Source organism: Plectropomus leopardus, chromosome 15 (genome assembly GCF_008729295.1).
Source record: "Plectropomus leopardus isolate mb chromosome 15, YSFRI_Pleo_2.0, whole genome shotgun sequence".
NCBI classification, from domain to species: domain Eukaryota; kingdom Metazoa; phylum Chordata; class Actinopteri; order Perciformes; family Serranidae; genus Plectropomus; species Plectropomus leopardus.
In genome coordinates, this window is record NC_056477.1 from 7033580 (window position 1) to 7061442 (window position 27863).

The window sequence follows — 27863 nt, forward strand, 5'->3', positions numbered from 1 at the left end:
TAAAAGGTCTGATTACTGAAACGCAAATAAAGTACAAGTAAGAATACACAAACTGACAGTGTGCAGGATTTCCTGGTTCCTTAATAAACCTAAAAGTATGAGTTTGCTAATGATATCGAATAGATTAACTGCTTCTCGGTGTTTTATGACTGTTGAAAGTTACTTTATTTTCAAATAAGTATATCTTCTGTTCATAATTAGAAGTATTTGAAAACTGCGACACCTACTTCCACAGCGTTGATTGATAATAAATTAGAGCTGCGTAGGAGAAAAAGTCTTGCAAAAGAGGGTATTAAACTAATATTAGGGAAAATATTAGTTTGTGGGAGTTTACTGCCTTCTCAAATCTAAATAATTGCACTTTATATAAGAAATTAAACTACTTTTTTCGCACAGTGATGACTCTAATCTTTAAAGGAATACTTTGACACAGAGGGAAATATGCTTATTTGCTTTCTTGCCGTGCCTGAGATGAGTGTGAGGTCTGTGTGAGTCAGGAATCGATTAGCTTGGTTTAGGAATAAAGAATTTAAGCAGGGGAAAATTTCAAAATCACTAATCGGTGTTTTTACATTTGTTTGTGTGCAAATTAAACCATCACAGTACATTGTGATAATGCAGCAGGTTTGCCCAGCACAAACACAGACATGACAGTCCTCTCACAATGTTCTTTTAATTCGATGACTGCTCACACACACTTAAATAAATACGTAGCTGTTTGGCTCGGCTTCTCTGGCTCTCGTCATCCAGCTGCTCCAAATGTTCGGACACAGCTCGGCAAACAATATTTTCAGCCATACAGCAAACAAAATCCAAGCCGGTCTCTGGTGGGAGGAGCACCAGCTGTGCCCATCAGCTCACCTGACACCGCTCTCCTGAGCCGCCCCCACACCTCTTTGCTCCTGCAGCTGAACACCAACCATGCTCACCTCCAAAGTTAAACCATGAGGTTTAGAGGTGTCTCTATCTTTAAACTTTGAGAGCCAGGCTCGCTGCTCCCCCCTGCAGTCTTTATGCCAGACTGAAGACGATTTCACATCAGTTACACTTGACCCCAAAGTCCAGTTTGTTTGATTGTTTAGTTTGACTTTAAAAGGTGGTCCCGTGTATGGTTGGTGTGTACTCTCAGGTACCGTTTGCACTAATGTGCAAACCAGCTGTAGCAAAACAGGGAAGTGGACTGCTATTTAACGTGAGTAGAGTTTCAAAGGCATTTCTCAGTGCTGCCGATGCGCTGAAATCTGCATATGTGTGCAACATGCACTGATCTTATCCTCTGAACTACACTGTTATGGATAATTAGGTAGGGGGACAGACGAGAGGGTCATTCTTGACGTTGTGTTCAAAAAGTAAACCATAGTAAGCATAAAGTGAAGGCTGACTCCATTGCATGAGCTTGGGATCATGTAATTGATGCACTTTTTTCATTCTAGCAATAACAAATGTCGCTCAGATGGCCTGGATCAGAGCACACTGTGAACACTAGGCGGGTTTCCGTCACAGATTTGTGATAATTTTCAAAATGTCAATAAAACACATTAGTGAGATGACTGCGTTTCCATTGAGTGATGTTATGCAACTTCTTCTCTCGCGATAACTTTCCAAGAAGTAGGCGATGGATGTTCAAAGCATTAGCAGGTTTACTTCTGCTGAAGCCACCGCACTAGCTGTCATTATTTCCAATCTAAGGTGATGTAGGTGTGTTTTGTGAGTGCTAATTAAAAGGCAATCCCCTTATATGTGGAAGGCATGTATAAAGGATTTCTGGGAGGTGATAGTCCACGAATTCACAGAGGAAATCGTGGATTCAAGTGGATGATCCGCTCAACTTTTTAAAAGTCATACGTTGCACTAACACCTGTTGTAGCTTCTGCTGCATCATGTCTGAGGGAGCCAGTTCCTACTGACAAGCACATAGCCACAGCATCATGTGACCTATAAAGCCAAAAAAGTGTTTCCATTGCAGTTTTGAGAAATGTAGCTTTTTCAAATCGCCTGAAATACTACCTCATGCGAACGTAAAAACTTTTTTTTGCGATAACTGGGAGTTTTTTCAGAAGTGTCATGTTTCCATTAGGTGTATTTTATATTCATAATTTCAAATTTGCGCAGTTTGAGGGTTAATGGAAACCTGCCCACTGTTTCCCGCACTGGGGCACGGTACACTGATCCGTGCTGAGTTCACTTGAAAAGATGATCTCGAGTGCAGTTCATTTGTACTTCGGTAAAGTTCACGTCAGTTGTAAACATAAACTGTCCCAAAACACATAAGTGAACTGCTGTTTAACCAGTTATGAAATACACTCAATTTTATTGATGCCTCTTTATTCAATGACATCGCAGCCTGTTGAGAACAGACCTAGATCCGACAGCAGGACCAGGAGCAGAGCTTTGACTCACTGCTCTGCGGGTCCCCCGCTGGTGACGGTCTCCAGGGCAGCGGTGGTTGCTGCACAGCAACTGTAGCACAACAAAAATGTCATGTAGGTGATGACGCAAGTGTGCTGTCATACGGAACAACTTTACTAATGTGAAATCAGAGCGGTGGGGCAGTGGCGAAGCGGGCCAATCATACACAAGCACGGTACAAATCAATCATACCTAATATGAAAACGCCCTAAGCTGACTGTCCTCTCACTCTAGTTCCGGCACGGAGATGAGCGTGATCTCCTCTAACCTGAAATGAACTCATTTGTTTCGGTCTCAGCAGGAAGGTGAATAATGTCCCCAGTTTGATTGCGGCCCAGTTAGCCTAATTCAGCGTAAAGAATGTGAGCAGTAGCATTCTTGCAAGTAACTCCCTGATTTTTTTTTTATTTCTGTTTGTCACAAAATTAAACAAATGAAATAAATTGTGTTGTCTGATAAGCTTTAGAGATGCTGTAGGGTGTGTTTTAAAGTGTGGGCTTCATATTTTAAGTATGGACATCTCATCGAACTCTTTGCAAGAAAGCAAATATATTTCCCAAGATGTCAAAGTATTCCTTTAATCAAATCTCTTTAACGTCTATTCAGTGGTGAACTTTTCTCCCAACTTGTGTTTGCGGAGTTTGCAGCACAACTTAAAAACACGACCGCACCAATAATTGAATTGTGTTGGAGCTCAGGTCTGTAAAGTGATTTCACAGAGGCTGAGGTGTCTGACAGACAGCGAGATCAGATCAAGTGACAGCGAGCACTGCAGTTGTACTCGCATTGCAGACCACAGCACATTAGCAGATCAATACCCCTGCCAAGAGAGACACACACACACACACACACAGACACACACACATGCACGCACAGGGAATACCAGCAGCAAACTGATGGGACTGCAATTGTCTGTTTGAGTGGGTGTTTCAATATAAGCTGAGCAGACATTTAGCTGCTGGTTATGTAACTGCAAGAAGTTTTACAATTTCATCACACTGCAAAGAAATGTTTTTAAATTCAGCTGAGTACATGTTAACACTTTGAATCTTGTGTTTTTTGTTTGTATATTCTGTGTTCGCTGTTATCATATATCACATTTACTGTTCATACACTTTCATATTGATTCTTTAAAGTGCTTTAATGCGTTTTTTATTTAATTTTTGACAAATAAGCCAGACCCTGAGCAAACACAGGAGTGCATCACTTTATCATACTTTATGTCCTCTGTGGGTCTCACTATTACTGCTTCTGTATGATAACAAATAGATCATTTGGAGTGACAGCAGAGTGAGGCCAATTATTGTTAATCAACTGTGAAGTAAATAAATGAGGGTTTTTAAGTTAGGACACATTACAAACAGCTAAAAAAACAACTACTCCATATAATATGTTCTGTACAGTCTATCAGATCTTGTGTAGTATTTTTATACACAAAGAGCTATCAAAGTTAATTTGATCTACTGCACACTTTATTGATCCCAATGGGAAAATGCAGCGTAACAGCAGCCAAGTCACTCATAAATCATTCAACAGAGAGAACATAAAGACACAAAGACTTAAATAGGAAAAGATAAAATATGAATAACTCAATTTTTAACTTGGAACGTTACAAAAACAAAACTAGGACTATATTCAAAAATTATACAAAAATAATGCATCAGGCCTCATGCAGTGCTTTATAAACAATAACAAAGGCATAACATGGCATCAACAGTCATTTACTGTCCCTCTTATGTGGCGGCTGATCTCGTCCTCCACTCGGAGGATAAGGAGCTCTTGGACCTCTTAGCTTCACAAGTTTTGGACATTTTCTGCTGCTGTTATTCTTCTTTGAATTAGCCACTTACTGCTACCAGCTATGACCCCGTCCTGTTGGCTGTCCCATTTATACAGACAACGTTTCGGCACTTTTACTAACTCTGATGCCGGCTTAAAGGCGAGACCATCTTCCTTTTATACAAAACAGCGAGGCGGCAAAACTGCGTGTAATTCCCAACTTGAGGAGGCAGTGTAAAAGAAACTCTATTTTCTGCATCTGCAAGTGTCTGCTTTTATCCATGTGACGTAAATGTTGTCATCTTCTCAGTCACGTAGGCAGTAGGAAGACGGTAAGCTCACCCTCCAGTCACTTCTTTTATTGCTGTGGGCTGAGGTGAACCGTCAGTTGTACTGTGAATAGAACCACATGCACGTCCGCCAGACTGCAGCTTGTCTTGGATGTTCAATGTGAAAAAGTATGTCCGAGCCTTTAGATGCACGTAAGCCATACATACTTCACACTGAGCAAAATAAAAATTCATCCTTAGTTCTCATGAATTTTAAAATTACCTAAAGAGACCAAAACATTTTTTTGGTACCTGGCTGTAAACATGTTTATTTTTGCTGTAAAGTTGGGCATTTTAACTTGGAGCTTTTCCTCATAGACCTTTTTACATGGGGGTGAATTGCTTTCAGAGTCAGCTTTAATTGGCCATTAGAGGAAGTGCAGTTTTTGGCACTACTGTGTTGGCTTCAGTTTGTCAGCCTCAGAGGTTGCTGCTTGGTTTATAGGAGAAGTTGTAAATTTTGAACAAGTACCATACATCAAATAAAACTTATAAAATGTCCTTGTAGCTGCGTACAAGAAGATTATAGTGTGTTATAAGATGTTTATGAAATGTTAATTTAGTGCTTATAAATTAGGGACACCAGCAGCACCATCTTTGTAATATTGATATTCCTTTATGTGTTGGGTCACGTTCAAATTTAATATAAAAAAACACAAAAACGTTTTGAATATCGTTCCTGATGTCTGCCTCTCTGTCTCTGTTTTAGGGAATCAGCAGTTTGTTCAGTTCACTGAAGGTGGTCCGGCTTCTGCGTCTGGGTCGAGTAGCCCGCAAACTGGATCACTATATCGAGTACGGGGCGGCTGTACTGGTCCTGCTGGTGTGTGTTTTTGGACTGGCTGCTCACTGGCTGGCCTGTATTTGGTAAGTTTATTATTACTTTCCACTTTTTATCATTCATCAAACAAATTCCACATATTCCCACCATGTTCTCCTGCTATTAGATATGTACAGAACAGATAGTGAATTATATATGTTACATACAAATCAGGATGTCTAATGACTCTTCTTGTGAATATAAATTGCATAACATATTCTCACAGAGTGCTGCCATCACTGTGATACAATAATAGCAGCGCCAATTAATATAATGAGGCCATTGATTAAGCTAATTAATGCATTAATTAGCAGTTTATTTTTTGTCAACATGCTTGTTTTCAGGCATCAAAACTGTATGCTTTTTTTGTACCTTAAAGCCAGAAAGAGTTGAAGTGGTTTCAAGAGAATTCGTTTTTCTTCATTAATATGTAAATTTATGACGCACAGGCCTCCAAAGTCTAATCAGATCATCTACTCTACAGGGGGGCAAGTGTGGTGGAAGCACTGACTTTCCATCATGTGTTGTGCTTGATTTATTATGTTTACGAGTTTGTCTAAACACAAACACACACACGCACACAGAAGCAGATGCCATCATGACAACTTTATGTCCTGCATACATAAAAACAGGGGAAATGTGTTCGACAGTTGATGAACACCAGTTTTTACTTTGCAGATGAGCTTTTATGTTTATATTGTGACGTACTTTCAGCCATAAAAACTAACCACTTGCACATACTCGCACATTTCCATGTCAAGACAAACACTTGGGCCATCTCGTAATGAATCAAGATTACAAGACATCTTCAAGTAAAATATTCATAACCACAACATTGCGTCCGTCTGTAAGCGGGATTTTATGCACGTTTATTCTCGTGGTTCTCAGGCTGGGATTCGGGGTGCCATGAGAGGCTCTCATAAACATTGTTTATTGGCTCAGACAGATTAATGAATGAAGAGTAAGTTGAATAAATGAAGCTGGTGCTGCTCCAAAACCTCAGACACAGATACCAATAAAAATAGCTCCTGTATCATTTCCCTCAAGGTGGTGTCTCTGGTTGCCATGGTCACACACCAAGCGGTTGTGTAGAGTTGACAAAAATTAAGGGTAGTAGATAAGAAAATCGAAGTTCTGTTACACAAAATCTCAGCGTTCTGTTACACTCAGACTGTATTTATTTATTTATTTATTTCAGATTTTCTCAGTTTTATTCTTTTTTTTCTTGTGAAATAAAGTCCAGTTTTGCCTCTTCAGGCCTCTAAAACTGATTCAAATGAAAGTGTCTGATGTGAAAGTGCTTCAGGTGGGTGCTAAACAACAGCACAGTAAAGCTGGACTAGGCGAGACACAGTCTCATGATTACATGTTTTTAGGTTTTTTGTTGTATTTATTGTCTTAAATGGTTATTTTACTATAGTATGGTTAATTTGTTTTGGGGTATTTTTCAATGTTTTGCTTTAATGTTTGTGTCCAAATCATGTGATACCCTGCTGTCCACTGTATATTGTTTGCCTTGTGGCCAGTGTATTATGTATTGAATGTCACGTAGCCGAGTTTAGCACCTTTTTTTTGCCAGACAAAAATACAAATTTCTTTCGTGCCAGTAAAGTTTATCCTATCTTAACTGATTATTTGTTTTCCGACCATCATTGCGTCTCCACCCTCCAGGTTCAGCATCGGTGATTACGAGGTCATCGACGAAGAAACCAACATCGTGCGCATGGACAGCTGGCTCTACATCCTGGCAGAGACGGTGGGCACACCGTACCGCTTCAACGCCAGCGGTTCAGGGAAGTGGGAGGGCGGGCCGAACAAAGACTCCGTCTACATCACTTCGCTGTACTTCACAATGACCAGCCTGACGAGCATCGGCTTCGGCAACATCGCCCCCACGACAGACGGAGAGAAAATCTTTGCAGTGGCCATGATGATGATTGGATGTGAGTGAAGGCGTTTTATCTTTCATCCGGTGTAGCAGATACATGATACATGAGACGTTAAATATGCTCTTTAAAGCCACAACCCACTGAGGTAGGTGAATAAATGAATTATGAATTGAGCCATCGAAGTTCAGAAAATAGAACTTTACAGATGATTAGCTGAGCAATTTTTCTAACCCTCTTGTAACCCTGAACACACTCTCAGGTTGAATACAGTTCAGAGCATAGGTCTGTGCTCACAGCAGTGCTTTCACTGCATAATATGTACTGTGCAGTAAAGTCCTTGAACACAGTCACACATGAAAACCATTTTTCAGGCACATGCAGTTTTTTAGGCAGTTTTAATTTTCAAATGTTTTTTTTAAATTCTATTTTCACCTGCAATGATAAAAACACCACTTTGATTGGAAATTAGAAATGTCATGTTTACATACTGAAACTACAGTATGTGTTCAGTAATGATGTGTGTTGAATACACATATTATTAGATTTTACAAGTGACTTTTTTAGTATTTAATGAGGGAAATGTGAATGTGGCTTCATTTTAATGTGAAAACGTGTTGCATATTTACAGGGAAACTTCGCCGACTTTTAAGCAGCTTTGTACTGTAATAATGTGGGTATGTGTGGAGGCTAAACTCCCTTCATCTAACAAGTGTCTAGATCAGATCACTGTTACTGCTGTTGCTCGAACTACCACAAACACAAACAATATATATGTATATAAGCTGATTAAGAGAAAGACCCGCCCCTCTCGCGCTCAAACTCAAAAAATTCAAGCAGCTTTGCAGCTTGTGTGCGTGTGTGCCTTTTTTAAATCATTCTGTGTCCCCTCTCTGCATTCTGATGATTTGGGGGTCCATGATCACAGCACAGGCGGATCTTGTTTTAAGAGGAGCAGCTGCCACAGAGGCTGTGAATGCAAACTTTTAGTTTAACTTTGACTGCACCCGGCGTTTTGTTGCTCCGTCTTCATCTATATGAGCTCTGCACTCTTATGTTGAGGTGCAATGTATAACCGAACTCTATGTATATGCCAGTAGTGTTTCTAATGAACGGTCCAGCTCCACAAGTAAAAAATCTATTCATGGCAGCAGATGTTTTCAGAAAAATGTTTTTGAGATCGTTTGTTAGCAGCCGACTGCTATTGTGTCAAACGGACAAGTTTGCATTACGTCACTAACCAGCGGGAACATTTATTGGTCTGGTGCTTCACAGTGCGTACTGACAGTATGTTTTTTACTTGAGTAAAAGCGAATGCCACACTCCTTTTCCTCTGTTTTCTCTGGTCATGTAGCCCCAATTTCAAAAGTATTTTTCTACTGCAAACACAGCCTAGTTTTAAAAAAAAAGACCATCTTTCCGACAGTGAAATTCTTCTTTAAATCTCATTCAGTTTACATCAATATATGTGACAGTCAAACAATGTAAAATTAAGAAAGCTGTAATGAGTTTCAAATTGTTTTCCAAAATTAGCATCCACCACTTTCTTTTTCAGCACCATCTACTCTGCTGTCAACTCCAGTCTGTCCACTTTAATACAGTGACATGACATATACAGTACAGCAGGAGCTCTGTTATTCTTGTCTACATTAGACTTATTACCTCCATCGTCTGTGTGATATCGTGCTGCGTTATGGAGATTTTCTGGAGCGTGATGCATCACTCACTCGAGTTTCTGAAGTGCCTCCAAAAAATAAAACACAATTATAGGAGTGAAAAAGGCAGCTACTGCTCAGAGGATGGCATTCAGTGGAGCATTTTTAACAAATTTGTGGCCTATCCCTTTGAAACCTAAAGAAACTGGTGCAATTTCTTTCAATAACATGATAAAAAAAGGCAATGAGCAACTTGGAAAGAAATTATCCACAAATTACTAGAAATTAGTATGTATTACACATGTTTTTAAAAAGATACGGAAAATATTCTAGGGGGAAAAAACACCAAAAAAGCCATAGCTTTTCCCCTCTATAAAGGAAAAACTATATTTTTAATTATCATATTTACCTATTCAAAACTGTTTGATTTGAATATTTTTTCCCTAGGTCATTTGCTAGTTGTTGTTTTTTTAGCTTTATTTACTTATTTATTTGGTGGGTTTTTCTTTTTTTTTTTTGGTTGTTTGTTTTCTTGTACTTGTACTCTACTAATTTCTTGCTTATTTTAGGGGCCCTTTTTTTGCTAATTCTTGCTCTTCTTGAGTTTTTGAAAGAAATCAGGCCAATTTGCTCAGATTTCAAAGGGTTATTGGCTGTTTTTGAGACTCTTGATGGATATATTTTGCTAAAATGAAACATGGGAGTCATAAATCTGAAGAAATCAGCCATTAAATACATTAATTTATTATATGTTAATAATAATAATAATATAATATTTTGATAAAAGGGGTAAAAATGACATTTAGAGTATGAAAAAAATCACCTATTGTGGTCTACCAACATACAGAAATGGCCAGTTTTGCAGTAGATAAAAACAATGACTGGATTATAATACAGCTAAGAAACCTGCCCCCACTAAATAACAAAACACGCTCTCTGTTAGGAAAGAGGCAAATACAAGGCAGCCTTGCCTTTTTTCCACACCTCAATATTAAACATTTATAAGGTATCTTCTGCTTGTGTGGCTCACAATACAGCGTACAGCTCGTTACCATTATCTATGACTGCACACACACAGAGAGCAACACCTCCAAGCAATAACTGACCGCCGGATCAATTTTGCACAGTGCTCCCTCCGATCCCGCTGCAATCACTCCATTGTACTTTCTTTCAGCCACAATCTCAGCCCGCAGACAAGAGGATTATTGCCCCCCCCTACATTTTGGCTGCTCAGGTTTATGAATACACTCTCGGAGGAGCTGGCAAAACTCATCTGCAGACTTGTCTCTGTCTAAATCTTTCATTGTGAGATACAAATCTAAATGTCTAAATATCTAAAAAAACAGACAGCCTCAGGAGGATTCAGTTGTAGATGCAATCTACTGTAGTCCATGGCTGTTCTCTATGAAATATGGATGCTCTGATACTGTTCTATTTTTACCACCAGCACTGGATCGGTGCTGGCAGTAGAAGATCACAGTGTGACGAGCGATGTGGGGGGGGGGCACAATACATATGTCCTGTTTCTATAGCAACTGTTGGCCTGGGGGTTGAGTTTCTGACAACTGTCTTTTAACTACCCTCAAACAAGCCAGCTGTTGGATGGCGAGCAACGCTGCGGCGAAGTTGTGTTCGTCAGCAAATAAAAAGCGATGTTGGGGACACGATGAAGCAGGGCTCTGCAGGGACCGATTGAGTTTCCTTTGTTAGAGCATTTTCTGCTTATCTGTGAAGTGAGCGTTGCCATCTGTGCTCGAGCTCGAGTAGCAGCCATCCAAAAACTTTGACAACTTCAAACAGAGATGATTGTCGTATCATCTGAGATTTAATTGGCTCAGACCTTTTTTTTTAAAAAAAAAGATCTTACTTGGTCTAATAAAGGGATAGCTCAGATTTTTTTTAAAATGGGGCTGTACGTGGTACTCATCTGTAGTCAGTGCATTACCTACAATAATAATAATAATAATAATAATAATAATAATGATAATGATAATATAATAACAACAACTTTATTTGAATCGCACCTTTAAAAACAGAGTTTACAAAGTGCTTTGGCAAACCAAGCAAAGCAGAATTTAAAAGGTTTTCCTGAAGTAGTAAATTAAATATAGAAGTCGAACAATAATGACGAACAAGGACCAGACAAAAATGAAGGTAGAATTAAGAGATCAGAGGCAAAAATATATTAGAAGGAAGGCACATGATGATGAGAAATAGAAATTAAAACGATTCAAAAGAAAAAAAGAAGAAACCCATTCCAATAAAAGTATATACAATAAAAAGAGTAAAAGCTGTAAACACAACAACAACAACAACAACAACAACAATAATAATAATAATAGTAACAGTAATGATAATAAGCAAGATCACGACAGAGTGAAAAACATTAATTAAAGATGAATTAAAATACGTGCATTTTAAGAAGATATTTACCTTCACTTTAATATTTTGTTTATCATGGACATCACTGTTTTTTCTCAGTGGACTCTGGCTTTGAGGCACACACAAGTACAGACAAAAGAAATAAGCTGATGTTCAGAGTTTGACAAGGTTGAATAAAAAGTAAAAAATGCAGCAAACCAAATAAGGATAATTATACTGTGAACATTTTACTCTTTGTTACTGATTGTTTTATGGGAAAACTGCCGGATGTGAAATGTGGAAGACAGAAGAAGAAAAAACGAAAATAAATAAATGAAAATAACAATGACAGATTATTTTAGGAGGAACATTTTTTAGGTGGCCCCATCCACAGCAATACACTACTTAGCTTCCGTAGCAGTGCTCCTGCTGCTTCTCCAAACTATCCTTTTAACTTCTTGATTTTGATGCCTTCACATGTGTTTCCAACAAGAGCTTATTCTTTGTGTGTAGGTGATAAAAAATATCACATCGTGCTGCAAGGCTTGATATCGTGGCTGTGCAAGTGAGCGATGGTGATGAAAGGATGAAAGTTGCGGTTATCCTTGCCCTTGAGGAGTTTTGAACGCTTTTTAATTAGCATTATTCCCTGTGCAGTTTTTCAACACTTTGATTGTGGCGCTGCGAAATAAACAAACAAACACACACACACACACAAACGCATGCACAGGTTACTGTCATCATCTGAGGATAATTGAAATGTGTGGCTGGCATGTTTCCTCTCCGTCCCTTCGAGCAGGGCTAATTAGGGCTCCACTGCCAAGAGAACACTACACACACACAGAGCAGACATCTGATAGCTTTGATCCACACACACACACTCACACGCGCCAGCTGTTGCACCAGTTCAACTACCCAACCACCTCAAGGATGCACCGCCATAGTCTTTCTCTTTCTTCTATCCCAAGATATGATAAGAGAAATATCCTAATTTGGAGCGATGTAACTGGGAATGGATGCACGCGCTCAATATGAGGCTGTAGTTTTTCCCTTTCGGCGAGCATTTGGTGGATTGTATTTGGAGATGATGAGGAGTAGTACCTGTTAATTTCCCATATGACTGATTAAAGTGTTCAAAACATAAAACAATACTGAGTCTGGAGGCGCACCTTAGGTCTGATATATCATGTGATGTAGTATATATTAAGGCCACCACTGTTGTGAAATTTTTATGTCCTCATAAATGACATTTTTGGAGATTAGTCCATTAAAACCAGATTTGGAAATTCATTTTGTCTTTAAAAACCCAACAATGGGCTTTTTATGTCCTCGTAAACCAGATATTTGAGATTTTTATGTCCTTGTTAATCAGGTTTTGGAGGAATTCACGCCCTCTTAAACATAATTTTATAGATTTTTTTTTCTCATAAGTCACAATCTAGAGGTTTTTATTTCCGTTAAAGTCAGGTTTGGAGATTTATTTTGCCTTTTGAAATCCGACAAAAGCATTTTTTAATGTTTTCATTATGTTTTCATCAGGTATTTGAAATTTTCATGTCCCTGTAAACCAGGTATTGGAGGTATTTATGTCTTCATAAACCCTATTTTGGAGATTTTTAAACCAAACTTGGTGATTTTTCTGTAGATCTACACTACATTTTGGAGATTTTTATGTCTTCACAAGCCTCATTTTGGAGATTTTTATGTCAGTTAACGCCAGATTTGAGGAATTATTTTGTCTTTTGAAACCCCCTAATTAAATTTTTATGTCCACGTAAACCAAGTTTTAAAGGTATTTATGTTCTCATGAATGATAGTTTTTTATGTCCATGTGTCTTCATCCATTATTTTGGGATTATTTTGTCCTTATAAAGCTGGATTTGGAGATTTATGTTTAAACCCAGCACTGGAATTTTTTCACCAGATAAACCGGGTACATACAACTTTTTTTTAATGTCCTTGTAAAGGTTCAACGTTCTGAAACACACATATCTATTTTCATATGTAAAGGGGTATAGGGGGTGTTGATCAAAATACTGAATAGCGAGAACAAATGTCATGACCAGACTAGTCAGATCTATAAATGGCTTAGCAACGCTGCGATTTTCATCCCTTTCCTCATGAAGTGAAATCAGTAGAAGCAGCTAAAAACTTGGTATCAATATTAAACTTCTCCTTTTTCTTCTCTGCATTTCCCCAGCCCTTCTGTACGCCACCATCTTTGGTAACGTGACAACAATCTTCCAGCAGATGTACGCTAACACCAATCGTTACCATGAGATGATTAACAGCGTGCGGGACTTCCTCAAGCTCTACCAGGTGCCCAAAGGCTTGAGTGAAAGAGTTATGGACTACATTGCCTCCACCTGGTCCATGTCTCGGGGAATAGACACTGAAAAGGTATGACTGCGTCATCTTTAACCCTCAGGGCCCACTTTAATATCACACACACACCCCTGCACTTTTCAAAATTAAGTTTTAAAAAATATTACACATTAATATTATTTACTCCTTTCATTGAGATAATTTTTAACAAACATTGGTCCTAATCATAAATATCAAATATTCATACATTTTTGGAATGTTTTTTGTCATGATTTCACTGTGTTTGTAGATGAAAAAAAACCCACAAAATTGAATTATTTTCAATATACTAAATGCAATGGTGCATTTTTTGCACTTAACAGTATGCATTTAACAATTTTGTTAACACAGTATATTTTAGATTTATTTTAGGAGCTGAGCTGGAAATTCTAAGATCAAACAAAATACACAATCCTGCCAAAATGTACGCCATATCCATGAACACAGCCAAAATGATCAAGAAACGAAAGAATGAAAAGCGCGTAAGAACAGTGCCTGAGGGTTAGTGCAACCACTACCCTCATTATAGAAAGCATGATAACCTATTTTAACATTATGATTGTTAAAATGTATGCAAATGTAGTATGATTTGTGTAATATAAACAGTACATAAATACAGTTACATATTGTGTGTCATTGAATTCACATATTTTGTTATTGGCTGAAGAACCAAAAAAACAACAACAAAACCATGCCATTGATGCTCCCTGAACACCACTATATAAAAAGGTCATTTTTCATTGTTTATTTGTTCTGTAAAAACTGTCAGGTTATTCTGTGGCAAAAAATTTGGCATCCTATTATCTAAAGCAGATGGTAGATAGTTACCACCAGCCATCCTACTGAATTGAGATGATGCTGAAATGATTTGAGTGTGTGGAAATTAAGCATTTAAAGCTGGCAGCGGATAGATTGAACCAGTGCCGCGCTGACTGATTCGAAGCCAGAAAGCATTCATATCGCTGCGAGCCATTTAAATCCACCTGTCCAAAATCCAATCATGGAAAAAGTTTTATTATTTCACCAGAAAACAAAACTAGAAACATAACTTATAATAAGGGCAGGGATTTTGTCAATCTGTATTTAAACAAACTGGGATTTTTATTATGTCCTCTTTGGACTGCATCTATGTTTTATTTATCCGTCTGGCTTCAGGCCACCTTAAAGGGTCTAAAAATGGCATATAATCCCTCTCTGCTTGACATTCATCTTCAAAGAGATTTGTTTTAAAGGCAGAGCCCTGCAACGGCCTGGCATCCTGTTGATTAGGTGTACTTTAACAACATACTGCCGCTCAGTGACACACAGCAGAGAGGCGGCTGCACATGTGATCTCCTCATGCAACTCCACCTTAAAACAAAACTCATACTGGGCACATTCAGTCCCAACCAACAGGGAAGTCAGCTAGTAGTGAAGTTTATCCCAAAGCTCTCTCAGAAAGAGAGCTCCATCTGTTATCTGTCGTATAAAAACCAAATGTTTTGTCCTGACAGTTGAATAATTTTTTTGATAACAATAACAACTTCAGAACAACTTGGAGGTAGATACTGTGGAAAACGAATTGGAAACTTTAGAGTACATTTGTTTAATGAGCTTTCAAAATCACACAAGATATAACAAGTGCCTACTGTGTTTTTAGGCTGGATTTGATCAACCATAAATAATAGCAGATAATTAGTACTCAACTAAACATTTCAGCTCCTGGTATGTACTTGAAAAACATGTCCAAAGACAATTTCACAGCCAGACCTTAACATGACATAATAGCTTTTTTAACCCTAAGGAACTGTTTTGTGCATTTTACTCACTTTTTATTCTTAATTTTCATGCATATGGCATACATTTTGTGTATTTTTGTGTGATCTTAAAATTTCCAGCTCAGCTACTACAATAGTCTAAAACACATTGTTTAAACAAAAGTTACATTCATGCTGTTCAGTGCAAAAAATGTACAAAAATGTTTTATCCCTCAGCCATCAAAACATAAAAACAAGCTTTGTATTATTTCTGCGTGTCATTCTGGGCTTTTGGTAAATTTTTCCTATTTTCCACCTGATGACGTCATTTTTTTTTTTTTACCATATATGGTCTATGGAGAAAATACATACTATTTCTATTAGGTGCAATGTCACAATCAAGGTTGCTGCAAGTCACGGACATATCCCAGGCCGTGATGAACCAAAAAAACAAAGAAAAATCTACTTTGCACATAGTATATTGAACATAATTCCCTTTTTGTGGCATGTACATCACACATTTTGAAAAACAACAAGCTATGGTTGTCGCTGTCCAATATGTAGCCTGCCACTTATCTCAGTCACATCATGGCAACAGTTATTGCCTCTACAGTTGTCTAATGTGACATCGTGGAGTCGGATCAACTGAAGACTGTCCAATAGCTCAGGTTTAATATCATTATCATCTAAAGAAAAACAATTCAAAATACAGCTGTTTTCTCTGCTCTTGTTTCTTTCCAGGTGTTGCAGATTTGTCCGAAGGACATGAGAGCCGATATTTGTGTTCATCTCAACCGAAAGGTTTTTAAAGAGCACCCAGCTTTCCGTCTGGCCAGCGATGGGTGTCTCAGAGCGCTGGCCATGGAGTTTCAGACCATCCACTGCGCCCCTGGCGACCTGATCTACCACGCTGGTGAAAGTGTGGACAGCCTCTGTTTTGTGGTGTCGGGTTCACTGGAGGTCATTCAGGATGACGAGGTGGTGGCCATTCTAGGTGAGTTTACGTTTTCCACAGTTCCTGATGCATGTCTTTGCATCAACCTACACTGAGCATTTTGACATAATTAATAATGGAATTCACCACTTATGTTTATTTAATGAAAGAGGCGGTCAAGGCTTCCCATTCCCCCAACTGTCAACGGACCTGCCCCAGATCTGCTCAAGTTTTCAGATTTTCTTCAGCTGTAAAAGAAAGTGACAGAGAGGCAAAGATCTAAGATGCAGATGTGCTGCTGCAGTATTTTGCTGCTGTCTTAATTTGTTATCTTAGAAATACATCAACGCTAAAACGGCAGTGATGATAGTAGAAAAACATTTCAGTCAAGCTGGCCTCCAGCACGGCTCTAACAGAATGGTTTTGCATCACAGTATTTTTTTATCTTAAAATCCTCCCCTTTTTTGCTTTTCAAACCGTTTTGCACTGAAGTGAAAAGTGATATTTGGGGATCTTTTCTGCTGGGTCATGCACTCAAGATTTGGAGAAGATTTTGTTTGTCACAGAATCCTTTCAGACACATTTGAATACGGCCTGAATATTCAATATATTGACACACAGACCAGAGAGCTGTGGCAGTAAATTGAGACCCTGAGTGTAATTTGGAAGCTGTCCTACTCTGGAAAGTACTCTGAACTATAGTAACCCAAACCTTACCCATATTAATAAGGCAAAAACTACCAACTGATAACTGTTTTCTGATTTTTATTTTGCAACTTGCTGTGATCTAACAATAGAGGTTATAGTAACAATAAAGAAAGAAAGAAAAAGGAAATTAAAAAGGAAATTACCATAACATTATTTTGAATATATAATGATGATAATTACAAACTATATATATATATATATATATATATATATATATATATATATATATATATATATATATATAAATATATATAAATTATTATTCTCTTTATTCTTTTTATTAGAATTTTCTGATATTTCTCTCTTTTTCTTTGTTTTCTTTTCTTGGTTATTTTTCTTTTCCCTTTTACTTTTTTTTTTGCCAAGTTGCTCATTACCTTTTTTTCCATGTTTCTGAAATCAAACCAATTTGCTCTGGTTTCAAAGGTGTAAATGTTTGTGGAGGGCGTTTGAACGCAGCAAAAGAAAAGTTATGTTGATCCATGTTTCAAAGGGTTAATCCCAGCAAAGAATTTCCTTCTTAAAACTTAATTTCAATTTGCCAAATAATTGATTTCATGAATAATGGATGGCATGCTCTGGCAGGTCCTGTGATGCCATCTTGGCCGTTGTTTTTGTCAATAACCTGCTATCTGATCCTTTTGCAACAATCAATATGCTGTCAGGCTAATACCATTGACCCGGGTGGAGACTGTAATGGAGCCTGAAGTGATAAACAAGTTACTCCTATGAATCAGATTCTCATTAGACTAATGGCACCGTAGAACTGAAACATGTTAAGTGCACATACAAGACAGACTACCTAATTTAATCCTCAATCTGATGCAGTTTCACTTCTCATCCCTCAGACTGCTCTACTAACAGGAGCTCTAAATGTTATTAATTACTGAAACTCATGTGTATATCAGCAGTTATTTAATTACTGCTTTTGCAACGTGATCGTTTTAATGAGCTGCATTGTGTACAGCTTTTCATCCTGTGTGTCAAAGAAATAATCAGATGTTTTCAGTCATGTAAAATTAAATACCTGAATATTTTCTGCGGTCACACTGTGTGAGCAGCTGTTGATTTAGATGTTGATGACGTTGAGTCACAACACTTCATGGTGCGTATGGTTATTATGGTCACGTTGAGCCTTAAAATAAATAAATAAAATAATGCTCTCTCTGCATGACTCACTGGTTTGGTCAGCTCTGACTGTGCTGCACAAATGACGGCATGTTGAGCACCTATAAATACTTGACTTTTTTGTCTAAGTTTACAAGCTAGAATTAATAGCTTTTGTCATTGTTAATAAATAATGCTGATGATTTTCTCATGTTTTTGAAAGAAGTCACACCAATTTGCTCAGGGTTGAAAGGTTTAAATACTTGTGAAAAGCATCTGAAAGCAGCACAAGAAAAGTGATGTCGATTCGTGTTACAAAGGCTTAATTTGTTAGGAACTTCCCTGTCAGTAACTTCTTGTTATCAAATTTTGGTCCAGATGACTCGCAGCTTTTCCAGATTTATTTCCAGCAAATTTATGTATCTTATGTTTCTTTACTCTTTGGAAGAATTACCTGGTTAAAACCGTGTCCCTTTATGCAGGTAAGGGAGATGTATTTGGGGATGTTTTCTGGAAAGAGGTGACTCTCGCTCAAGCCTGCGCCAACGTCCGAGCTCTGACCTACTGCGACCTCCATGTCATCAAACGCGACGCCCTGCAGAAGGTGCTTGAGTTCTACACGGCGTTTTCCAACCACTTCTCACGAAATCTGCTGCTCACTTACAACCTGCGAAAGAGGGTGAGTGACTCAAACAGCACAAAGAAAGAACAAGTTACAGTTCAGATTTGGGTTTTACACAGTGGACAGAAGACTTTAGCTCTCTGTTTTCCACAGCTGCTCTATACGTAGAGCCCGTTAGATAAAAAACATTTAAAATGGAGAGTCCAAAAACACTAACAGCTCTGTGTTTGAACATCAGTTTGATTAGTTTTTTTGACACTGTAAGGAAAAATAGCTTTAGCAGTTTGATTTCATCTCAATTTTGAGACAACAAATAGGATGACCCGCTGGTTTGTTACTTATCATTTGTGTGAGATTCTTTGGATGTCACATTTAATAGAAGTGTGCCTCAAATGGCAGATGGTGCGTTTTTGATTGAGGCCACACAGCGAGTCGTTTGCATTATTTCACCATGACGGTCTTTCCAGATGTTGCGACAGTCTCCGAGTAATTTCCTCAAGCAATTGATGAAGTCTTCTTATTATATCAACTGCCAGGGTCATTATGAATAATACAACAGATAAGTCAGGCCAAGCAATCAGATTTTCAAAGACATCTTTCATCAGAGCTTTTAATTCCCATAAACCGTGGATAGATGGGCGTGATGAAAAGGCAGCAATGAGCAAGTCGCACATCTTTCCTGATATCTAGTGTTTGATATTCTCATATAAAAACATTACAATCACACACATGATACATATGTATTGTATGACAGGCGTTAATTTTTAACTTTAGTGATCCATATTCCTGCATTATACAACGATTCACATGATATCTTACAGAAATGCACATACAACAGTTTGTATACCAAATGAATTAGCAAGGTTAAGTTTCGGTAAGTAAAGTTATGAAGGTTAGGCGTAGGAAAAGAAACATGGCTGTGTGTCACCACATTACGAACTTAGTGTAAAATTATGCACTTAATGTAAATTAATTTGGTTAACGTTATATAGGTTAGATTTAAGAAAAGAGACATTGTTGGACGCCGTCATGTTATGTTCTTAATGGAGGGTTGCATAGTTAATGTAAAATTACATTGGTTAGATTTTAGATAATAAAGTTATGTAGGAAACTCTAGAGTCTCTAGACTCCTCCTTTGGAAAAGTCCTGTGTGTGTTTGACCCACGTGGACTTTCACTTTTAAAGCTACTTCCTTCTGTGCTCCTGTCAGCTCATTGGTCATGCGATCGCAGCCTTCCCAATGAAGTGTACAAATTCTGGTGCATTACTTTTCGTAGGTATATGTGCAAACAGTGCATGAAAACAGCCCTAGATGATAACCGCTGTGCCCCTTACCATATTTTAAAGCTATGAAGAACAGAGTGATGAATGCCCTTTTGTACAACATTTCTGAAAATAAAGTGTATTTATAGCTCAAACAAAACCTCAAAGTGCAGGTTTGATCATGTAAACATTTTTTTACTGAGTCAACTCTCTTTACACATTATATATCTGTCTGTGGCAAGAAAAAGGCCTCTACAGCAAGAAGTAAACATATTATATTCCACTGCCTCTCAAAAAAAGTTAATTGGATTTTCAACTCCTTTTGACCCATTACTCCTCCTCTGGTCAGACCATTATTTTTAATGAGAGCTTTAACTTCATACGGGCTTCCTGCATTCTGGTTTTATTTTCGTGACAAGTCATAATTGCTCTGATGTTTTTTGCACTGTGCTTCCCAGAGGTCATATAGTAATATGCGTGGGCAAGTACGATGACTGCTTTTCTTACTACAGTTTCTAATGGTACAGTTTATCTCTCTGTGTTGAGCCACATTGGTTGTTGCTGCTCATGTTAAAGGAATAGTTTGAGATTTTTCAAAACTACAGTTTAAGTGTGGACTTGTAAAACAGTGTTTTGGAAACGACGACGTAATCCTCTCAATACGCACATGCCCATTGTCACTTTGTTGAATGAACACATGCTAGAAACAACAACAACAATGGCCGACTACAGGTTTGCTGACGTTTTGTTTGATGCTGCTTGGTCAATTGATGACACTTAAACTTATTATAGAGTAAAAAATCCTAAAAGTGGTGTGTATTTGTGAAGATCACCTTGCTGAGCAAAATGATAATTGTTTGTGGCAAACAAACAATTATCATTTTGCTCAGCAAGACAGATCTTGTTTTCTGCAAAGATCCAAAATCCAATGGAAAAATCCCATAGGCTTTTTGACACAGAAACCAGGGCAATGCTAACTTTCACGTACAGAAAAACATCGTCCCTGGGGCACTATTGCTGCACCATAGCAAGGATGAAGAGAAGTATTTGCTTTGTATTTTTGCTTCGCCTCAGCATCCAGGGATTAAGGCCTGCCACAAATGACAGTTTTGAATTATACCCTGTTTTTCCAGCAGATAGAGGGACTCTCAAGTGTGGGTTGAGTAAGAGATAGGTGTTAATGAGGAATGGAAGAAAAATGATAGCATCTCCAGAGCATGACTCGTATGTTTTAGAGAGCTCCTTAATCCTTATATCAAACAGGAATAGTGATCTGACGCGCAGTAGGAGTTTTGAAAAAGCTAACATTAGCATGCATGCTTTACGACCTTTGTGACAAGGGGAGGCAAGCTTTTGGTGTCATTTTAGTGTGGATGGAGATATTTTTTACAGTGAAGGTTGTGTGGACAGAATTATTATTTTTCAAATTGAGCGGAAAATAAACATTTTCAAAAACATCTATATACCCCCACATGGCCTAAAGGTGCAAAAATCCCATCTCACCGACGGACACTAGAGTGGTTTCAATCTTATCATCCTCCTTTCAGCAAGAAAGTGTGTATTTCCCAAAATGTGGCTGCTACCAAAAACATTAAACATACAGCTCAACATAAATGTAGAAGTATCTAACTGTTACAGCTACACGTCATGCAATGACGCAGTTCCATTATACAGCCGCCATATATTAAAGCCACTCTTGCATCCTTCATTCAGAAATGAACAGCTGTGATCAACAGCTCAAGTGTGGCTACCAATCATTACCTCATTCATAATAAGGTTAGCCTGCCCAAGAGAGTGCCAGCGAGATTGAATTGCTTGCATATGAAGAGGCAATCTCATCTGCTGCATTAAACTCACAATTCACCAGGGTCCCATACTTTCTGAATGTATACTGCGGGGAAATCCAGAGATGGGTTGAATAAGGAGCCAAATGCTGCCTTCAAATGGAGCTTGTGAGAATGTGTTTCCGACTTGGGAAATTTGGCACGGGATGTGTTCGACATTCGAGTGGTTCAAGTTGTGAGAGCAGTGTTGCTATGAGACTGAGAAGAAAAAAGGATGTCGGTTGGCGTTGTCTTGTCTTGTCAGAAATTATAAATAATTTTTATGAGATAAGAAAAAGAAAAGAGTATTGTACAAAAAGTGATAATCATAAACACAATGCTTGAAATTGGAGCTACCCGAAAACTACCACTTACAGCAGTTTATTGTTTAAATACACGAGTCTTCTCATGAACGCAGTGTCCAGAGGCTAAAATTTACTAGCTTTTTCCAGAGCTTACAATCATATCACTCAGTATCCAGCGGAGGGATTTTACTCAGTTATTATAGAGATGCAACTGTTGACATGCTGCAGCTATTTTTATTTAATTCATATCACTTTTAGGTCCTCTCAATTTGGCTTTTAAATAAAATATCATACAGCAGTGTTGTAGTCAAGATCACCTGAACTGAGATCGAGTTATGACAAGGACTAGAGTGTATCAACCCCAAGACCAGATCAGTGTGAGTCCCACACTGTACCACACACTTCCACATTCCTATGAAAACATTCATGAAAAACAAATGAAGATTCCTCTTTATTCACCTCTTTTATTTCCGTATACTTCATATATGTGTATGTATGTACCAATGTACCATGAGAAATGTCTTGGTAAATAGTCAAAAGGCATTTCAGGGGTGAATTTTGTATTTAGGAATTTTTTATGAGCAAACAAATGTAAACAAACACTATGGAGCTGCACTCAACTTAACCATCTTCATTTAACACTCCTTTTTTTGCACAGGCCATTTAGTGATATCCCAACAGTTGTGGTCTTGACCGGTCTTGAGTCCTCTTTGTCTAACAAAGAGACAGGGCCGTGTGAAAATGCGATCAATTCCAAGACGAGACCTTCTAAAAGTGGTCTCTCGAGACTGATCTCTAGATGAAGACCGATCTCGAGCACAACAGCACTTTCACATAATCTTGAAGACCATTTGATACTGTGGAAAGCTCCAGAAAAACCTAGTAAGTGGACCTTGAGTTGCAGTTGTTTTGGGTAAGACTTATGGGAGGTGTAGTTGTTAAATGCTAGAATATATAATATATATAAAAACTTTCATAGAATATATTGTATTTAGCCTTTAATTGATGGTTTAGGTTCACATTTTGTTAGAGGCAAAGAAATAATAGACATAAATTAAAGGTATAGAAGAAGAAGGTAAAACTAACCAGCAAACATTAAGATGTTAAATGACCGTTTGAATGTCCCATCTGTTAAAAAACAAAGTTAGGCCCATTTTCTAGTTTCATAGCATTAATATGATCAATATTTCCTCGCTTGTAATAGAGGGACTGATTGGACCATTATTGGATGTGAAAACAACTTCACCATCTGCCTTACAGCCATGTTGCACACTTTGGCGTCCGACCAGGACCATTTTTGGCCGGGGACCCGACGGCACCATCCAACAAATGTTTGCTGGGTAGTAATGCAAATGCTTAAAACATAGTTTTCCATTAGCAGCTGTGTGGTAAGCTCACAGTCTAACAGAGAAGCCAGAGGCATTAGATGAACTTTCCCTCTGCATCTGGGGAATAGCCTCTTTAAAGGTGACATTTACAGAGCACACACATTTGACACAATGACAGTCTTTCTCACACAAACGATACAATCAGTAAGATAGATACACCTGTTCATTTAATCTCAATGTGGTTTTATACTTTTATTTTTTACTTTAAGCAATATTACAATTTCAATTTTCTGATGGCTGCTATGATTTTAGTCATGAGAACTTTAAATCTCTTTCAGATCGTCTTCCGGAAGATTAGTGATGTGAAACGAGAGGAAGAGGAGCGACAGAGACGTAAAAATGAAGCGCCATTGAACTTGCCACCGGATCACCCTGTACGCAAACTCTTCCAGCGCTTCCGGCAGCAAAAGGAAGCCCGCCTGGTGACAGAGAAACCAGAACTAGATGACCGCGATGTCGAGAAGGGTCCCGTATATGTGGACATCCCGATTGCTAAAGCAGCCATCACAACCACCAGCATCATCACAGTGACAGAAAGTCCAGCAACACCTTCATCTTCAACGCCTTCATCTTCAGCAACCCCCAACTGTACGCCCTCAGACAAGGCGAAGCTGCAGGTGCCGTCTCCCGTTTCTTTGGTAGGAGGCCGAGCGGCTGAACCAGTCAAGGTCAAAGGCTGGGGTCGCTTCAAGGAGTCCATGGCCAAAGCCGACAATTGGAACAAAGTGTCCAAAGCCGAATCCATGGAGACTTTGCCCGAACGGACCAAGGTGCACGAGTCACAGATGTCTCTAAAGAAGACAGACTCATGTGACAGCGGGATCACCAAAAGTGACTTGCGCCTGGACAAAGTGGGCGAGTTCCGCATGACGCCCCAGGACCGCAGTCCTGTCCAGCCTCCAGAGACCAGGCATGCCTTCTACCCCATCCCAGAGCAGACGCTTCAGGCCTCGCTCCAGGAGCTCAAGCTGGAGCTGAAGGACGACCTCAAGAACCTGAACGTTCGAATGTCTGGCCTGGAGGCGCAACTAACGGAGGCACTTCAACTCCTCAAAGCAAGGAGATCAAATGCTGGCTCTCCGCAGCCTCTTTTTGACATTTCTAGACCTACTTCTCCAGAACTGGACAAAGAGGACATCTTCTCTTGAAGGATGTAAGTTTAACTTATCAGGTTACCTGGAAACTCAGCTGGAATCCAGTAATATCCAGATTACTTGGATAGCTGAGGCTGCACTGGGCTCACCGTTTAGCTTAGGCGTGGTCTTTGAGACGCACCGGCCTTTATCATAGGGGTGTAGCTGTCGGTTAGCAATGGTACGTCGTGTTGAGAAGTCGAGGTCGTAGCCCAGATTTTGTTGTCGTAACACTGAACACTCTGAGGTTACAAAAACACTGACAGCTCTATGTTTGTACATAAGTTTGATTTATTTTTCCATCGCACTATAATGGAAAAATAGCTCGAGCAGTTCGATTTTATCTCGATTTTGAGACAACACGAGATAGTTGTGTCTCTGTTGGGAGGAGAGTAGAAACAGCATGACCCACTGGTTTGTTACTGAATAATTTGTATGAGATTCTTTGCATGTCACATATAATAGACGTGTGCCTCAAATGGCAGATGGTGCATTTTTGATTGAGGCCACACAGTGAGTCCTTTGCATCATTTCACCATGACGGTCTTTCCAGATGTTGAAACAGTCTCAGAGTAATTTCTTCAAGCAATTGATGAACTCTTTCTTATTATATCAACTGCCAGGGTCATTATGAATAATACAACACATTATTCTGGCTAAGAATCTTTCATTAGGGCTTATAATTCCCATAAACCGTGGACAGATCAGCTTGATGAAAAGGCAGCACTGAGTAAGACAGCCATCTTTCCTGATATCTAGTCTTTATTCTCATATATAAACACTACAGTCACACATGATACATATATATTGTATGAGAGCTGTGCATTTTAGCTTTGCATAATCAGGTGATGCAGATGATAATGGCTGCAGCCCTTATTTTAAAACTGTCAAGAACATAGTGATGAATGCCCTTTTGCACAATATTTCTTAAAACGAAATGTACTGATAATTAAAATAAATCCTTAAAATGCAGGTATGTTCATGTAAAAGACCTAGTTAGTCATAGAAACCTGTTTTAGTGATGATTTTTGCCTTTAATGGCCACAAAGGTACATTGTTACATTTGTTACAAAAGTTGGCATGCATGATTTCATGTGTTTGTTTCACGTTCACTTGAGGACAAAAAAATATCCCTTAATGACACAAGATAGAAGTTGACTTTTAAGAACAGACAAAGATCAAAAATGTTCTGGCTAAATGTTGCAATAGAGGCGATTTCTTTCAGGACTTGCTTTGCTTTATTTGAGGCCAATATTTGGAGGCAATACCTCCCTCTATCCAGCTTCCCAAAACTTTTTGTTCACTAAACTCTCCTTTGAACTAGGAGACAACTGTCAACAAGCAGATAACAAAACATTTTAATTTAAGAGTCGTTTTATAATAGGAAAAAGAGATAAAAAAGCATTCTGAGAGATAATTTACAGAGCAACCACCTTTGAAATAGATTAAAACAGTTTAATGTAATTGGGTACTATTAATTACACAAAATATTACGTATAAATACACCAGAGCACAGTAATGCTGCCTTCACATGGAATCAATCAAACTGTAGCAGGACAAAACCTTTTGCATGGTGCAGGAAAAACAGTCCAAAAGAATAGCAGGACCTTAAAATGAAATATGCATGATGACATGTTGCTATGGTGATGCCATATTCTTTACAAAGAATGGAACAAAATTTATTAAGTAACGTCATGTAACATCTGGGTGTAAATCCCATGCGAAGGATGATATATACTTAAGTATATCCAGTTTTCCTTCTTCTGATTCCATATAAACAAAACAAAATCCAGTCAAATAAAAGAAAGTTCAGGAACATGCAGAAGATATGATAAATGTCATGGCCTTCTCTTCAAAGTTTAATTTTTATTTTAACATTTGAACCCAATTGCAATTCCACCACAAAAGAAAATGGCATTTACAGAGCAGCAAACTTACACAATAACACGATAAATGTTTGAAATTATTTTAGATCAATGTGTCTAATGTTATACCAACAATTCTTCTCGCCCTGTCGCTAAATTAAAACTCATTAAAGGATTTATCCTTGATTATATCGTTAACCAAAATACGTGAAAACAAATCAGTGCACTATATTTGAAACAAAACAGGATAGACAGCAGAGACAGAAGGACGAAACGTGCTTTACAGCATTTTTGTGTTAACTGAAATCATTCATTCATACAAAATCAAAATAAATCCTCAGAAAAAGATGCATCAAACATCAAGTCAAGCAGAGCCTGAGTGTCAGGAATCAAGCAATAATTATGCATATTTAGCTGACAGTAGAATTTTGTGCTAAAACATCAGCTGAGTCTTTTTTAAAAATATAAATAATGAAAGAAAGTCTAATAATATTCAGTAAATATGACTCATTTTTGAAACCATCAAACTGTTTTTGCAGTTTTTTAAATCCAGAATAAATTAATTGTCAGTAGTCAGGAGGTTTTACTGGTCTGTCTGAACCTTTCATGGCAGAAAATAACCATCGTTCTATATTATTTATTATTCATATGGATAATTTATGTTCTCTGCATGCTTTTTCTCATCAAGACAAAAGACAAGCCGAGACGGACACAGCTGAGGGGAAAAGGCGCTGTTTATTTTTCCCTCCAACACACTCTGTGGCTCCGTTTCCATCAAAAATTCAGCTTACTTAAATATAAATGTGCATCACAGAAGTGAGAACTCATTTGGTTTAGAGCCAGTGTTTGCAGGTCTTTATGGGTCTGCTCTCATAAAGAGTTTTGATCTTAGAGAGGAAAAAGCGCTAAAATCATCGTGCCGGCTTCTCTATCACAGAGAATTCATAAAGCTGCTGCTCGCACACGACTTCAGGAATCAAAAGGACATGAAAAGACAGTTTTGAAAGTGTCTCTGAGGACTAGTCACGCTAGTTAAAAAATCCCAAAATTATCTAATGGCAGATCCAGTCTTAAAGTTTTGGCATGTTTAAATCTACAAACAATTTTGGTAAAAAATGATTACATTAATACTAAACAATCCTCTCCAGTTATTGTGACAGAGACTGCCACGGCACTGAGTTCAGTACACACAGTGAGTCAAAACCGACAAGTCAGTTCATCGTTTCTCTGTGATAAAAGCCTCGCAATTATCTGTTCTTACAAATGACACATTTTGAAGTTCAATTTAATATTATCCAACAGATTTAGTGGAGATTATCACAGGAGAAATCCACTAATGTAATGCAGGTAAAATGTTAAACTGTTGTATTTGCAAC

At 38.3% G+C, this 27863-nt stretch overlaps 1 protein-coding gene across 1 annotated transcript in view; it reads left to right on the forward strand.

Moving 5' to 3' along the window:
* Positions 1–24637, forward strand: part of kcnh1a (potassium voltage-gated channel, subfamily H (eag-related), member 1a) — a 47944-nt gene extending 23307 nt beyond the window's left edge. The window contains exons 8-13 of the mRNA XM_042501914.1: positions 5227–5384; positions 7009–7280; positions 13440–13639; positions 16081–16333; positions 18571–18767; positions 23768–24637. Of these exons, the coding sequence (XP_042357848.1) occupies positions 5227–5384; positions 7009–7280; positions 13440–13639; positions 16081–16333; positions 18571–18767; positions 23768–24637 (1950 nt within the window). The remainder of the gene's footprint in view (positions 1–5226; positions 5385–7008; positions 7281–13439; positions 13640–16080; positions 16334–18570; positions 18768–23767) is intronic.
* Positions 24638–27863: the final 3226 nt, after the last annotated feature.